Here is a 15,597-nt window from a genome sequence, read left to right as displayed (position 1 = left end):
AATCCTTTCACAATATACAAATGTCAAATCATCACACTGTGCACTTTAAATATCTTACAATTTTATTTGTCAATTATATATCTCTCAATAAAGCTTAAAAAAAAGGAAAAAATATGTCAAGTGGGTAAAAAAAAAGGGAGGAGGGAATGAAGGAGAGAAGGTGGAAAGGAAGAGAAAGCAAATGTGGCAAAATGTTAACTGATTAATCTATCAGGAGGTCACTGTATACTACTCTTGCAACCTTTTGGCAAGTTTGAATTTTTTTTCAAAATAGGTTCAAAAAACTGAATTATGATTTTCCAACATGTCTTGAGGATGCTTGCAAATTTTAAAAGAAAAATCTTCATTTTTACTTATATGATACATATTAAATCATTTTGTAGTTCACCTGTTCCTTTATAGTTCCTGAACGTCAGAGCTTAATACCAAAATGAAAGTGCTTTCACGTCTAAAGGCAGTTAATTTAAGAAATTAGAAAAAGAACAACAGCAAATCAGAAACTGGCTGGCCAATCATCGTCTTTATGTACACTAAACTGAGAAGACCACAGTACTTTAAATAACTATTAAAGACTTTCAGTGAGAATTTCTTTGGTTTACATTCAGATTTAAGAGGTTACTCTATTTAATTATTTTAATTAAAATATCACATGGATTAGGATATTCTGATAACTGATCAAATTATTTCAAATTAGCTTTCTACTACATACAAAGTTACAACAAAGTTATTAAACCATTTTAAAAAGTCTAACATTTATAATCTCTGATAAAGCATATAATAGAAAGCAATTCAAAAAAGATGTACACAAATGGTATGGCACTACAATTGCTGCCTTGTTCCTTTTAATATTAGAAAGTACATAGCAACAAATCATAAATTTAATGACTATTAGGATACAATTTAAGAAGCTGAAATAATAATGTGCTTTCACAGAAAACTAAGTTGAAAGGCTAAGTCATATGCAGATTTTAACTAGCAAAGGACTGAGAACCTCTACATTTAAAACTTAATATATCTTCTACACCAAAAACTGGATTGAAAGAAAACAGCAAATGATTTATGAATATTTAATATATTCTCTTAAGCTACCTCTACTTTTGAGTCCTCAGCCTTGAGTCCTAAGGACTGTTATCATTATTTCTAAAAACTAGAAAAGACAGAAATAAGCCCTCTGTATGTAATAATTACAGTCTATATATTACAGTTTTAAACAAATAGTAAATTAATATCCTGCCTCATCGAAGATCTGTCATATGCAAATTGGTCCAATGCAGTACTGGCAAACTTGAATTAAGCATAGAAGACTCCACGCTGCAAATCTTTGTCAGTTTAAAAAAAAATGTAAATAGCATATATTAAAAACTCTGATAATATATATACCTTCTGTATTTTTAAGGTCTATCTAATTTAAAGGAAGATCATACATAAACTTGAGTGTACTCTTCTGAAATATAGTCTTTATAATTCATATCTTGTTCAACATCTTAACTGCTTTTGGTTTTAATAACTATTGTTTATTTGGAAAGTTTATTACTTGCTACACAGACTAATAGCATATGTTGGAATAATTCAGTTATACAGGAAGAAATAAAATACTATGTCTAATATTATAAGTCATGGTTTAACTTTTTAAATACTGCAACCACTTTTGATATGCCAGAAACTCAATTAATGATATCATAAATACCTATGGCTAAGCCATAACTCAAGTTCAGTAATTGCTTTACATTGTAAATTTAAGATTTTACTACATATAGTCATTACTGAAAAACAGAAATTATGTAATGAGAAAAATAAAATGTTTTTAATTTGAGTCAAAAGCAATTATTGATGGATGGATGACTCAGTGACCAACAAAGAAGTATGACATTTTTCTATCTACAGGATAGTCTGAAAGCTAGTCACAGAATATCAGTCTTAAACTTTAAAAAAGACTCCCCCCCAAAAAAACTACAGGGTAGTATAATACCTTGACAGAATCCATAAATAAAGTTTTGATGTGAGCAGGCCTAAATATCTAAAACAATAGTATCATGCTGACCATACAATATTAATCTGAGCAGTAATTTTGAAGCAGACGTTAGTACCACTCCCAGATAGGTTATTAGGAAATGTCTGAGGGTATTTCTTTATCTGTCAAGTCTGGGGAGCACTACTCACATGTAATGGGTAGGGAGCAAAGATGTTAAACATCCTGCAAGGGACAATCCAGACCTGTACAAAATCTCAATATTAAGTGTCCTCTATTCTAATGATGTAATATTTTAATGACATAATTCTCCTAGCCTTTTAATTACACTTTCAAACAGGTTAAGAATGCGAGGAATATCAAGGAGATTGGCTCAAGATGGCAGAGTAGAGGACGTGTGCTCACTCCCTCTGGCGAGAGCACCAGAATCACAACTAACTGCTGAACAGCCATGGACAGGAAGACACTGGAACTCACCAAAAAAGATACCCCACATCCAAAGACAAAGGATAAGCCACAATGAGATGGTAGGAGGGGCACAATCACAGTAAAATCAAATCCCATAACTGCTGGATGGGTGACTCACAAACTGGAGAACACTTATATCACAGAAGTCCACCCACTGCAGTGAACGTTCTGAGTCCCACGTGAGGCTTCCCAACCTGGGGGTCTGACACAACCTGGCGGTGCAGAAGGGAGTGGCACAATATATTTAAAGTGATGAAAGGGAAGGACCTACAACCAAGATTACTCTACCCGGCAAGGATCTTATCCAGGTTTGATGGAGAAATCAAAAGCTTTACAGACAAGCAAAAGCTAAGAGAATTCAGCACCACCAAACCAGCTCTAGAACAAATGCTAAAGGAACTTCTCTAAGTGGGAAACACAAGAGAAGAAAACGACCTACAAAAACAAACCCAAAACAATTAAGAAAATGGTAACAGGAACATACATATCGATAATTACCTTAAACATAAATGGATTAAATGCTCCAACCAAAAGACATAGGCTCGCTGAATGGTTACAAAAACAAGACCCATATATATATGCTGTCTACAAGAGACCCACTTCAGACCTAGGAACACATACAGACTCAAAGTGAGGGGATGGAAAAAGATATTCCATGCAAATGAAAATCAAAAGAAAGCTGGAGTAGCAATACTCATATCAGATAAAATACACTTTAAAATAAAGAATGTTACAAGAGACAAGGAAGGACACTACATAATGATCAAGGGATCAATCCAAGAAGAAGATATAACAACGATAAATATATATGCACCCAACACAGAAGCACCTCAATACATAACGCAACTGCTAACAGCTATAAAAGAGGAAATAGACAGTAACACAATAATACTGGGGGACTTTAACAACTCACTTACACCAATGGACGGATCATCCAAACAGAAAATTAATAAGGAAACACAAGCTTTAAATGACACAACAGACCAGATAGATTTCACTGATATTTATAGGACATTCCATCCAAAAACAGCAGATTACACTTTCTTCTCAAGTGCACATGGAACATTCTCCAGGATACATCACATTGTGGGTCACAAATCAAGCCTCAGTAAATTTAAGAAAATTGAAATCATATCAAGCATCTTTAACCACAACGCTATGAGATTAGAAATCAATTACAGTGAAAAAAACCCTAAGAAACACAAACACATGGAGGCTAAACAACACATTACTAAATAACCGAGATCACTGAAGAAATCAAAGAGGAAATCAAAAAATACCTACAGACAAAACACAACGATCCAAAACCTATGGGATGCAACAAAAACAGTTCTAAGAGGGAAGTTTATAGCAATACAATCCTAACTCAAGAAACAAGAGAAACCTCAAATAAACAATCTAACCTTAAACCTAAAGGAACTAGAGAAAGAACAAACAAAGCCCAAAGTTAGAAGGAAAGAAATCATAAAGATCAGAGCAGAAATAAATGAAATAGAAACAAAGAAAACAATAGCAAAGATCAATAAAGCTAAAAGCTGGTTTTTTGAGAAGAAAAACAAAACTGATAAACCTTTAGCCAGACTCATCAAGAAAAAGAGGGAGAGGACTCAAATCAATAAAATTAGAAATGAAAAAGGAGAAGTTACAACAGACACCACAGAAATACAAAGCATCCTAAGAGACTACCACAAGCAACTCTATGCCAATAAAATGGACAACTTGGAAGAAATGGACAAATTCTTAGAAAGGTGTAACCTTCCAAGACTGAACCAGGAAAATATGAACAGACCAATCACAAGTAATGAAATTGAAACTGTGATTAAAAATCTTCCAACAAACAAAAGTCCAGGACCAGATGGCTTCACAGGTGAATTCTATCAAACGTTTAGAGAAGAGTGAACACCCATCATTACCAAACTCTTCCAAACACTTCCAGAGGAAGAAACACTCCCAAACTCCTTCTGAGGCCGCCATCACCCTGATACCAAAACCAGACAAAGATACTACAAAAAAAGAAAATTACAGACCAGTATCACTGAGGAATATAGATGCAAAAATCCTCAACAAAATACTAGCAAACAGAATCCAAAACACATTAAAAGGATCATACACCATGATCAAGTAGGATTTACCCCAGGAATGCAAGGATTCTTCAATATATGCAAATCAATCAATGTGATACACCATATTAACAAACTGAAGAATAAAAAGCATATAATCATCTCAATAGATGCAGAAAAAGCTTTTGACAAAATTCAACACCCGTTTATGATAAAAACTCTCCAGAAAGTGGGCATAGAAGGAACCTACCTCAACATAATAAAGGCCATATTCGACAAACCCACAGAAAAAATCATTCTCAATGGTGAAAAACTGTAAGTATTCCTCTAAGATCAGGAACAAGACAAGGAAGTCCACTCTCGCCACTATTATTCAACATAGTTTTGGAAGTCCTAGCCATGGCAATCAGAGAAGAAAAAGAAATAAAAGGAATACAAATTGGAAAAGAAGAAGTAAAGCTGTCACTGTTTGCAGATGACATGACACTGTACATAGAGAATCCTAAAGATGCCACCAGAAAACTACTAGAGCTAATCAATGAATTTGGTAAAGTAGCAGGATACAAAATTAATGCACAGAAATCTCTTGCATTCCTATACACTAATGATGAAAAATCTGAAAGAGAAATTAAGGAAACACTCCTATTTACCACTGCAACAAAAAGAATAAAATACCTAGGAATAAACCTACCTAGGGAGACGAAAGACCTGTATGCAGAAAACTATAAGACACTGATGAAAGAAATTAAAGATGATACAAACAGATGGAGAGATATACCATGTTCTTGGATTCGAAGAATCAATATTGTGAAAATGACTATACTATCCAAAGCAATCTACAGATTCAATGCAATCCTTATCAAATTACCATTTTTTACAGAACTAGGATAAAATATCTTAAAATTTGTATGGAGACACAAAAGACCCGGAAAAGCCAAAGCAGTCTCAAGGGAAAAAAGGGAGCTGGAGGAATCAGACTCCCTGACTTCAGACTATACTACAAAGCTACAGTAATCAAGACAATATGCTATTGGCCCAAAAACAGAAATATAAATCAATGGAACAGGATAGAAAGCCCAGAGATAAACCCACGCACCTATGGTCAACTAATCTATGACAAAGGAGGCAAGGACATACAATGGAGAAGAGACAGCCTCTTCAATAAGTGGTGCTGGGAAAACTGGACAGCTACATGTAAAACAATGAAGTTAGAACACTCCTTAACACCATACACAAAAATAAACTCAAAATGGATTAGTGACCTAAATGTAAGACTGGATACTCTAAAACTCTTAGAGGAAAACATAGGAAGAACAATCCTTGACAGAAATCACAGCAAGATCTTTTTTGATCCACCTCCTAGAGTAATAGAAATAAAAATAAACAAATGGGACCTAATGAGACTTTAAAGCTTTTGCAAAGCAAAGGAAACTACAAATAAGACGAAAAGACAACCTTCAGAATGGGAGAAAATATTTGCAAATGAATCAATGGACAGAGGATTAATCTCCAAAATATATAAACAGCTCATGCAGCTCAATATTAAAAAAAAAAGCAACCCAATGAAAAAATGGGCAGAAGACCTAAACAGACATTTTTCCAAAGACGACATACAGATGGCCAAGAAGCACATGAAAAGCTTCTCAACATCACTAATTATTACAGAAATGAAAATCAAAACTACAATGAGGAATCACCTCACACCAGTTAGAAAGGGCATCATCAGAAAATCTACAAACAACAAATGCTGGAGAGGGTGTGGAGAAAAGGGAACCCTCTTGCAATGTTGGTGGGAATGTAAATTGATACAGCCACTAGGGAGAACAGTATGGGGGCTCCTTAAAAAACTAAAAATAGAATTACCATGCGACCCAGCAATCCCACTACTGGGCATATACCCTGAGAAAACCATAATTCAAAAAGAAACATGCACCCCAATGTTCACTGCAGCACTATTTACAATAGCCAGGTCATGGAAGCAACCTAAATGCCCATCAACAGACGAATGGATAAAGAAGATGTGGTACCTATATACAATGGAATATTACTCAGCCATAAAAAGGAATGAAGTTGGGTCATTTGTAGAGATGTGGATGGATCTAGAGACTGTCATACAGAGTGAAATAAGTCAGAAAGAAAAACAAATATCGTATGTTAACGCATATATGTGGAACCTAGAAAAATGGTACAGATGAACCAGTTTGCAGGGCAGAAACAGAGACACAGATGTAGAGAACAAATGTATGGACACCAAGGGGGGAAAGTGGTGGTGGGGGGGGTGTGGGGGTGTGTGTGATTGGGACTGACATGTATAAACTAATATGTATAAAATAGATAACTAATAAGAACCTGGCCTATAAAAAAATAAAATAAAATTCAAAAAAAGAAGAATATCAACTAATTAAAGTAGAAGGAATGATAAAAAAAAGAATTCGATAGGCTGTGGGTTATCTTGAGAACCTCATTTTGAGCTCTGCATGTGGTCAAATTCTAATATGTAAAATCAAACTAAAATTTCTAAACTAAGAAAAACAGAAGAGACAATTTCTACCAAATCAAATGTCTCAAAGAATGTTCTTTACAAATGGTCAGAGGAATACTGAATGGTTCAGGATTAGCTCTGGAGATGAACTCCAGAGCTAGCCTTTTTCAGTGACCTGGCAAAGTGAGACTATGTTCATTGGGTTAACTGATAACATTAAGAGGGATAATAGATGAGCAGAAAGTGCCTTAATAAACCAAAAAATAAAGGCCCCTCAAAAAGCTGGTTAGGGGGCTTCCCTGGTGGCGCAGTGGTTGAGAGTCCGCCTGCCGATGCAGGGGACACGTGTTCGTGCCCCAGTCTGGGAAGATTCCACATGCCGCGGAGTGGCTGGGTCCGTGAGCCATGGCCGCTGAGCCTGCGAGTCCAGAGCCTGTGCTCCGCAACGGGAGAGGCCACAACAGTGAGAGGCCCGCATACCGCAAAAAAAAAAAAGCTGGTTAGGGGTTTCCCTGGTGGCACAGTGGTTGGGAGTCCGCCTGCCGATGCAGGGTACGCAGGTGCGTGCCCTGATCCGGGAGGATCCTGCGTGCCGCGGAGCAGCTAGGCCCGTGAGCCATGGCCGCTGGGCCTGTGTGCCCGGAGCCTGTGCTCCGCAATGGGAGAGGCCGCAGCAGTGAGAGGCCCGCATACAGCAAAAAAAAAAAAAAAAAAAAAAAGCTGGTTAGAAGGGTGTAGCAAATGAAGTAGAACAAAGGGATTATCTAATATAAAGAATCTACTTTTGGGCTTTCCTGGTGGCACAGTGGTTGAGAGTCCGCTTGCCGATGCAGGAGACACGGGTTCGTGCCCCGGTCCGGGAAGATCCCACATGCCATGGAGCGGCTGGGCCCGTGAGCCATGGCCGCTGAGCCTGCGCTCCGCAACGGGAGAGACCACAACAGTGAGAGGCCCGCGTACCGCAAAAAAAAAAAAAAAAAAAAAAAATCTACTTTGTTAAGGAACCAATGTTTCGGTCTCTAAAATAAGAGGCTACTACCTGCTTAACACAGAACTGTGTTTATATAAAGAGAAGTTTAGAGTAATCTTTCTAGATTCATATTCAAGACTATCTTTGTTTTGGAGACCAGACTCCTCCCTTTTGGGGGCTCCATTCTAGGCCCTGTATAATTTCAAATAGAAGCCTCCAAGTCATCCCAGCTCACAAGCTGTTTCTACTTATTATGGAGTTGGGGCAGGAGGTACTGTTTTTCTCATTGAGGTAACTGAAGGCAGTACCCAACCACAATAAGAAATATTAAAAGAACAAATAAAAAGTAGTATTAACAAGACTTAAAGACAAGAAACCTACTATTCAAATGTTTTAACCCTCAATGCTTTTCCCAGCTTAACTAAGTCAGTGAAGAGGACTATAGCAAATAATTTGAGTAACTATTCTGTGAAAATTAACACAACAGTATCAAAACAAAATCCTTTCCACTACCATATATTTGAATAGTGAAACAGCTGCAGAGTTAAATGATACAACAGAAATTAATTAGGCCAAATAAAAATGAAAAAGATTAAGAAACAGTAATATCACAAGCTGAACAGATCAGCTATAAAATGATATTTTAAAAAATAGTGTAACAGCAAGCATTACGAAGATCTACATGCAGAAACATGAAGTATCAAAGGAAGGGCAAAGACAGAAGAAATTACAATGAAAAATAAACAAGCTGAAGCAAAATGATTTACCTGCATTTATAGACAGAACAGACAAGGACCCCGTCTCCTAGTTCCCAAACCAGTGCTCTTCTAATTATGCCTTGACAATTACCCAAAATGATGCCTAAATAATACAGAGTAGTACTGTTTTATAACTCATCTCTCTTAAGAAAGAAGGAAATAGAGTTCATCTCTGCTTAGATCCAGGAAACATTTCAACTTCTTCTTGGAAATGTCTTAGAAAGATAAAAGTAGGATGTTACATTATAATAATACCTAGTAAAATAACTACCAAATGCACAAAACCTGGAGTCAAAAGGTCCAGATTCTAGGTTCTGTGAGATACTGGGTTGTTGACAAAGTCTCTGAATCCAATCCACCTGTATAATGGAGGAAATACTACCTACACCTCATAACGGGACTGAATTAATCAGTAAGAGCAAATACATAAAGTTCCTTATAAAATAATAAAATGTAGGTGAAACAAACTCAGTTCAGGTAGTCTAAGGGCAAAGGGAAGTGAAGAAGAAAGCTGTCAAGGCAGGTATCTTATTCTAGAAAAAGTTGTGTCAAAGGAACAAAGACCCCTTCTCTTTGCCACTCTGGCCCCATTCTTCCTGCCGAGCCCCTCCCCAGAAGCTCTTAGAAAAAGGCTTCTGAGAGCTGGAGTTAGGGGTTTAACACAGAGTAAAGGAAGAGGGCATCAGATGAAGAACGCAATGACAAAAATACAAGTAACGTGGCCCATCATTTTCAATCCAGAACTGCTGCTTCAATGAAATAAGCACCGTTTCATAAAATAAGTGGTCCAGATATCATAAACAACTAGAAAGAAAAACTAACTCTCCCCCCAAACCCATAACCCCAGTCCAATCATGAGAAAAACATCAAAAAGACTGCAACAGAGGGACATCCTACAACATTCCTGACCAATACTCCTCAAAATTGTCAAGGTTATAAAAAAACAAGAAAAGTCTGAGAAACCATCACAGCCAAGAACTAAAGAGGCATGACAATTAAACGTACTGTGGTATCCTGGACAAGATCTTGGAACAGAAGAAGGACCGTAGTAAAAACTAAAGAAATCTGAATAAACTATGGGCTGACTTTAGTTAACAATAATGTACCAGTATTGGTTGATTAATTGTAACAAATGCACCATACTAATGTAAGCTGCTAATAATATAGGAAGGTAGTGGAGACGACTCTATCTGCTCATTTTTTTCTATAAATCTAAAACTGTTCTAAATATACAGTCTATTTTTTTTTTTTAAAGTAGACATGAGGATATCTGAAGTTTCAGGAAAATTTGACCAAGCTCTCTCAGGACCATTACATTCTTAATGAACAACAGTCTGGAGTTGAAAATGCAAAATGGCAGAAAGTTTTTAGTCTGAGATCATCCAATCGTTTGCCCAGGAGACATTTTGTGAGCAAAAATATTAAGATGGTGGTTTGCAGACTTTAGTATGCATCAGAAACACCTGGAGGGCCTCTTCAAACAAAGGCTGATGGGCTCCACACCTGGAGTTTCTGATCTAGTAGACCTGAGTGAGGCCCATGGATTTACATTTCTAACAAGTTCCCAGGTAATACAGATGCTGCTAGTCCATGGAGCACACTTCAAGAGCCACTATATTAATGGTAATATATAAAGAAAAATGAATCCCTGAGTTTCTATAGTACTTACTGATGATTAAGGAGAAGAGACTATAAACTATGTGATAAAATTATCCAACTAACCAAGGAGGGGAAAAGAAATTTCAGAATATAAAAGTTATAAAACGTGAATTATCATAGGAAAGAGTGAGTTGTACAATCTGCTGACAACGCAAGTAACACAAAACCAACACAGATCATTGTAAAGGACAAATATACAAAAATACTGCACTATGATATATGCAGCCTATGACATAAACTTGTACTTTAATGACATCATGAAATTGAGTACACTTTAAAATGTGGAAGAAAAACAAAAGCTTTGGAAACTAAAAAGGATATTCATTGCTGGCTTAAAAAAAAAGAGCAAGTATAAAAGCAAAAATACAGTATTAAAGATGTTAAATATGCATAACAAACCAAAGAATAAACTAAGAATAGAAAAGCCTGTCTTGCCCTGGATAAAGCAGAAGTTTATACTTGGAAAAAGATAGAAATTATGTATCAGAAGGAGAAACTGCTGTGTATAGCTCAGAAGGTGACAGACTACTGATCAAATTCTATATGGCAAAATTTATATTCAAAGAGTCCGGGATTCTTTCTACTCATCTTTCAATTCATCAATTTCTCTAAAGTAGGCTACTGAACTTATTACACTGTGACTCACAGACCCCCACCCCGACTGCAATGGCAAGGGGATTATCCCATCCAGGCTTTCTCAGTGACAGGAGCTCTCACGGCTAAGGCAGAGACCCCAGCGGAACGTGGGGCCATGCAGTCAAGCCAGTGGAGCTATGGGTACTGGGCCTCCTGCCCACATCTCTTTTCAGGCAACACTTCCCTTTTGTTAAAATAAAGGTGAGAAATAATAATAATAAAGGCAGTCTTTCTTTTCTTTCTACCTGCTACTCCTGAGTAGGATTTCTCTGCTCTTTATCTCATGGCAGAAGAAGCAAGAACACAGTTTTCCCCTTTTGACTCTAAGAACCTCTCCCCATCCCCCTACCTCCCAAAATAATTAATTACATTCACTTTTGTGAAAAAATTAATATTTTGCTTTTCAGTTTCAGAACTAAGTACCACTTTTTCCCATAAAATTATTTATTTCAGCTACTGAATGTACCAAATGTCAGGATAGCTCCCTGTTAGTACTCATTTCAAAATAAAAAGCTGCTTCAACTATTTTTCCATTTACATTATGCTTATGAATTCTGCCTAACTCAAGATGTATACATTTAGATACTGTACAGGCATCACTTTCTCCTATACTTTGTAAAATTCAATCCATCAAGAGAACTGCTTTTCATTTCAAGTAGTTAAGTCAAGACATATATAGATAAACTACCTGAAGGTGCTCCAACCCAAGCCAGACCAAGGACACCATCATCAAAATCTCGGTCTGTGAAGACATAGGCCAAACAGTAGTCATCATGATTCTGCTCAGAATTTAATTCCAGAAACTTCTCCACACCAATATTTGGAAAACGGAAGGGATTTGTAGGGTCCTTCTCATCAGCAGTTGTGTTGATCTAAAATCCAAAACAATGATTTTAACAAGCAACCAATGTTAGCAGAGCCTTAGTGTAAGTAGTATCTACCTGGACAATATGCTTGGGGCCCAAGGAAGTCAGGCCTAAATTAAAACTTCTACAGTTATTCCCACTACCTCCATCCCTGACCTAATCAGAGAAGCCAAAAAGGGAGGAGGGAAGGAGGGAGGGAGGGAGGAGGGAAGGAAGGAAGGATGGACGGGTAGGGGAATTAAAACTGAGTATATTACACTTCTGAGCAAGTGTTCACAGATTCCTGAACACTGAACACTTGGGATGGGAAAGCAAGTTCTGCTTTCAAAATTTCCAATAAGGAAGTACAGTTTCTCAATTTAATCATTTGATGAGTCTCCTTTAGTGCTAATCTCCTACATATGATGACAAGTATGACATAAAACCCTATATTTCAGCTAATTAGTATAACATAAAAGAAATATTGAACCCGAAACTGTCAATTCAGCAGACAAATCATATTCTTGGTTCTCCTTGCCTAGAGTCATGAGTCAAGCACAACTAATTTCAAGTTCAATCTTTTCCCCTGAATGTGAGCAAGAATTTTTTTTTTCTTTGCCAATTCGTTTCTCTTACTATTTCAAGCTGAGTTCCTCCAGAATGTTTCCTTCCACACTTAGCTACTATACTCCTGGGTGCAGGTTCCTCCTTCACAATATGAAGAATAATCAGTTCTGATACCAAACTTCAACTAAAACAAAAGCTTTCATTTACTACTCATTGCTTCCTTTCAGAGACCTCTGCCTAACCTCTGAAGTCCTAGAACAATTTGGTTTTCCCCAAGTAAGTCAGAGAATTACATACAAGACTGTTGGTAGAGAATAAAAAGGAATATGTATGAGAGTAAACATTGCTTAGAAGGGAAATCTCAGTCTATTGAAAATATCAGTGATAAGGCTATTACAGTTAATAAAATGAAAACTATAGGTCTTTTTAGGATCCACATCCTTCAGTAAAAACCAAGGAGCTTACAAACAGGATGGTAGAAACACCACTGAAGGCAATTGCCTAAAGACAGATATGAGATCATCTGGTTTATCCATTAACAATTAACCAGAAACAATCAGTTATGGTCATCTAACACACACACACACACACACACACACACACACACAACCAAAAACAAGAACACTATACATTAAAGGTAGCCCATGCTTAGAGACATGCTGCATATCGCTTTTTCCCACTAAACATAGAAATGAAATTCTCTGATACTTCTGTAATATTGGCTACAAATAAAAACTGCATCTAAATTTTAGTTACCTATATTAAAATGGGATGATTAATTTTTTCTTAATAAATTTATTTATTTAAACTAAAGTTTTATTCTCAGTTAAAGGCCTGAAAAACAACTAATCGCCACATAACTTTTTTTTTTTTTTTTGCGGTATGCGGGCCTCTCACCGTTGTGGCCTCTCCCGTTGCGGAGCACAGGCTCCAGACGCGCAGGCTCAGCAGCCATGGCTCACGGGCCCAGCCACTCTGCGGCATGTGGGATCTTCCCGGACTGGGGCACGAACCCGTGTCCCCTGGATCGGCAGGTGGACTCTCAACCACTGCGCCACCAGGGAAGCCCCACATAACTCTTTTATATACATGCATCTATTCATAATGCAAATTATTTTAGTCAAACAAATGTGTTTCACTAAAATTTGTTCAGGTGTTCTCTACTTTTCACTACTTTGCATTTCATTGCTCTGTCTACTAAATAGCAATATTTATAACACTTATCACTTTTACTTGCTCATTTAAAGGTTTATATTGCTCTCAAAATACATGAAAGCAATTGATTACAAACAGTTCTTATACAGTATATCGAACCATATTTCACCTTAAGGCAATCCAATGTAATAATTAATCATGTCACTTCTAAAAGTAAGGACCACTTTCAGCTATTTTTTTAAAATATATTACATGTATGTACTAAAACTATAATCTAGTCAACAATATTTTAAGAAGAATAAAAGCACAAAATATAAAGAAACCCTGTGGGGTATTCCCTGGTGGTCTGGTGGTTAGGACTCAGCACTTTCACTGCCAAGGGCCTGGGTTCGATCTCTGGTTGGGGAACTAAGATGCTGCAAGCTACCGGCGCAGCCAAAAAAACGCTGCACAGCCATGTGGCACAGCAAAAAATAAATAAATAAATAACATTTTTTTTAAAAAAGCCATTAAAAATAAATTTTTTTAAAATAAAGAAATCCTGTGGCAAGTACTTTTGTAAAATGATGATTTTTAAAACCCAGGTTATCTAGCTTATAAACTCAGATTCTTAAAAGCTTTATACTTTGAAAGAATTCATATTTAGAAATTTTTTGAAACAGTCCAATTTTTAAATAATAATATTTACTTATTAACAATTTGTAACATTAAAACTAAGAATCAGCAGTTCTGGATCAGCATTTCTTAAAATGTGCACTGCAGGTCTTTGGAGTTTCAGCTGATGTTAATACAAAAAGGTTAAATTAGCTTAGAAAAATATGGATTTCTTTCCAAAGGATTTCTCAAAACTTGAAATACATTAGTGTGCACTGTTAAATTTCAAGAGGAAACAGTATTGTTTTTCCAACTTCCAATTGTATTTAACCACTGTATCTATCCTTCCCTCCGCTGCAGCATCAAATGGGACACACTCTGAAATATACTGCATAAGGCAAATCTGAAGAAATGGGAATAATATCAGGGAGAAAAATGTCAAGTACGGTATCTGCAGTTACTTAGAGCGCTTTCTAACTGGTATGTTAATCGGATAGATAGAAAACAGTACTTTCTACCATACCTCTTCTGCGGTCCAGATTAAAGCCCTATAGATTTCATTAAGTCATAAACCCAAGTATCCCCTCTGTGTGTGTGTAAAACCCAAGAGTAAAGCTAACCTGCATCAGCACATACAATTTATTTAATGCATGAAGATGAAGTAAAAGTCAAGCATTTTTCTTTTTGTAAACATGATCCTTATTGTTTCTCTTTCTTAATGTTCTTAACTACTGAAATTCCTTACTTACTCTTATGCGTTTCACCATGAAACTGATATTACGGATTCCAGAGAAGTCTGTGGTCTGGTAAATTGTATCAATCGCTTTAACATGACTGGATATCTATTGATTTAAAAAAAAAGACATTTTAGAGGCAATGTTGAAATGTGAAAAAGACTGTGAATTTCCATTTCCCAAATCAAGAATTATTCATATTCCACCACATTCAAATTTTAAAATGTCAATATCATATACTAGATGAAAGGATGAAAAAGATTAGTGAGCTGGAACTGAGAAGGGAAATTCAGTGACTTTTCCATATTTTTCTCTGGCCAAAACCAAACATGTACTCTTGCCTCAGTCATATACTGGGTTGGCCAAAAAGTCCCTTTGGTTTTTAAGTAAAGATAAAAGACATTTTTCATTTTCACCAAAAACTTTATTGGACAATGTATTCACCATTTTGTTCCACTACCTTCTGCCATTTTTCAGGCAACTTCATAATTCCATTCCCAAAACTTTTTATCTTTTCAAGCAAAGAACTGTTCCAGGTACCTTTTACAGTCTTCCAGGGAATTGAAATTTTTTCCATTAAGAGAATTTAGTAAAGACCAAAATAAATGGAAATCTGAAGGTGCACATAAATGGAAATCTGAAGGGGATGAATCAGAACTTCCCAGCCAAGCTGTAACAGTTTTTGCCTGGTCATCAAAAA

The 15,597-nt window shown here is 36.4% G+C and overlaps 1 protein-coding gene across 1 annotated transcript in view; it reads right to left on the bottom strand.

Moving 5' to 3' along the window:
* Positions 1-15,597, bottom strand: part of ADAM10 (ADAM metallopeptidase domain 10) — a 111,038-nt gene that overhangs the window by 29,555 nt on the left and 65,886 nt on the right. The window contains exons 7-8 of the mRNA XM_022579618.3: positions 14,913-15,005; positions 11,691-11,874 (exon numbers count right to left, since the gene is read on the bottom strand). Of these exons, the coding sequence (XP_022435326.1) occupies positions 11,691-11,874; positions 14,913-15,005 (277 nt within the window). The remainder of the gene's footprint in view (positions 1-11,690; positions 11,875-14,912; positions 15,006-15,597) is intronic.

The sequence above is a fragment of the Delphinapterus leucas genome, chromosome 2 (assembly GCF_059928025.1).
Source record: "Delphinapterus leucas isolate spDelLeu-1000000601 "Yukka" chromosome 2, BTC_Dleu_Yukka2, whole genome shotgun sequence".
NCBI classification, from domain to species: Eukaryota; Metazoa; Chordata; class Mammalia; order Artiodactyla; family Monodontidae; genus Delphinapterus; species Delphinapterus leucas.
The sequence above is the reverse complement of the archived record's forward strand: the minus strand, read 5'-3'. Positions and strand labels throughout refer to the sequence as shown.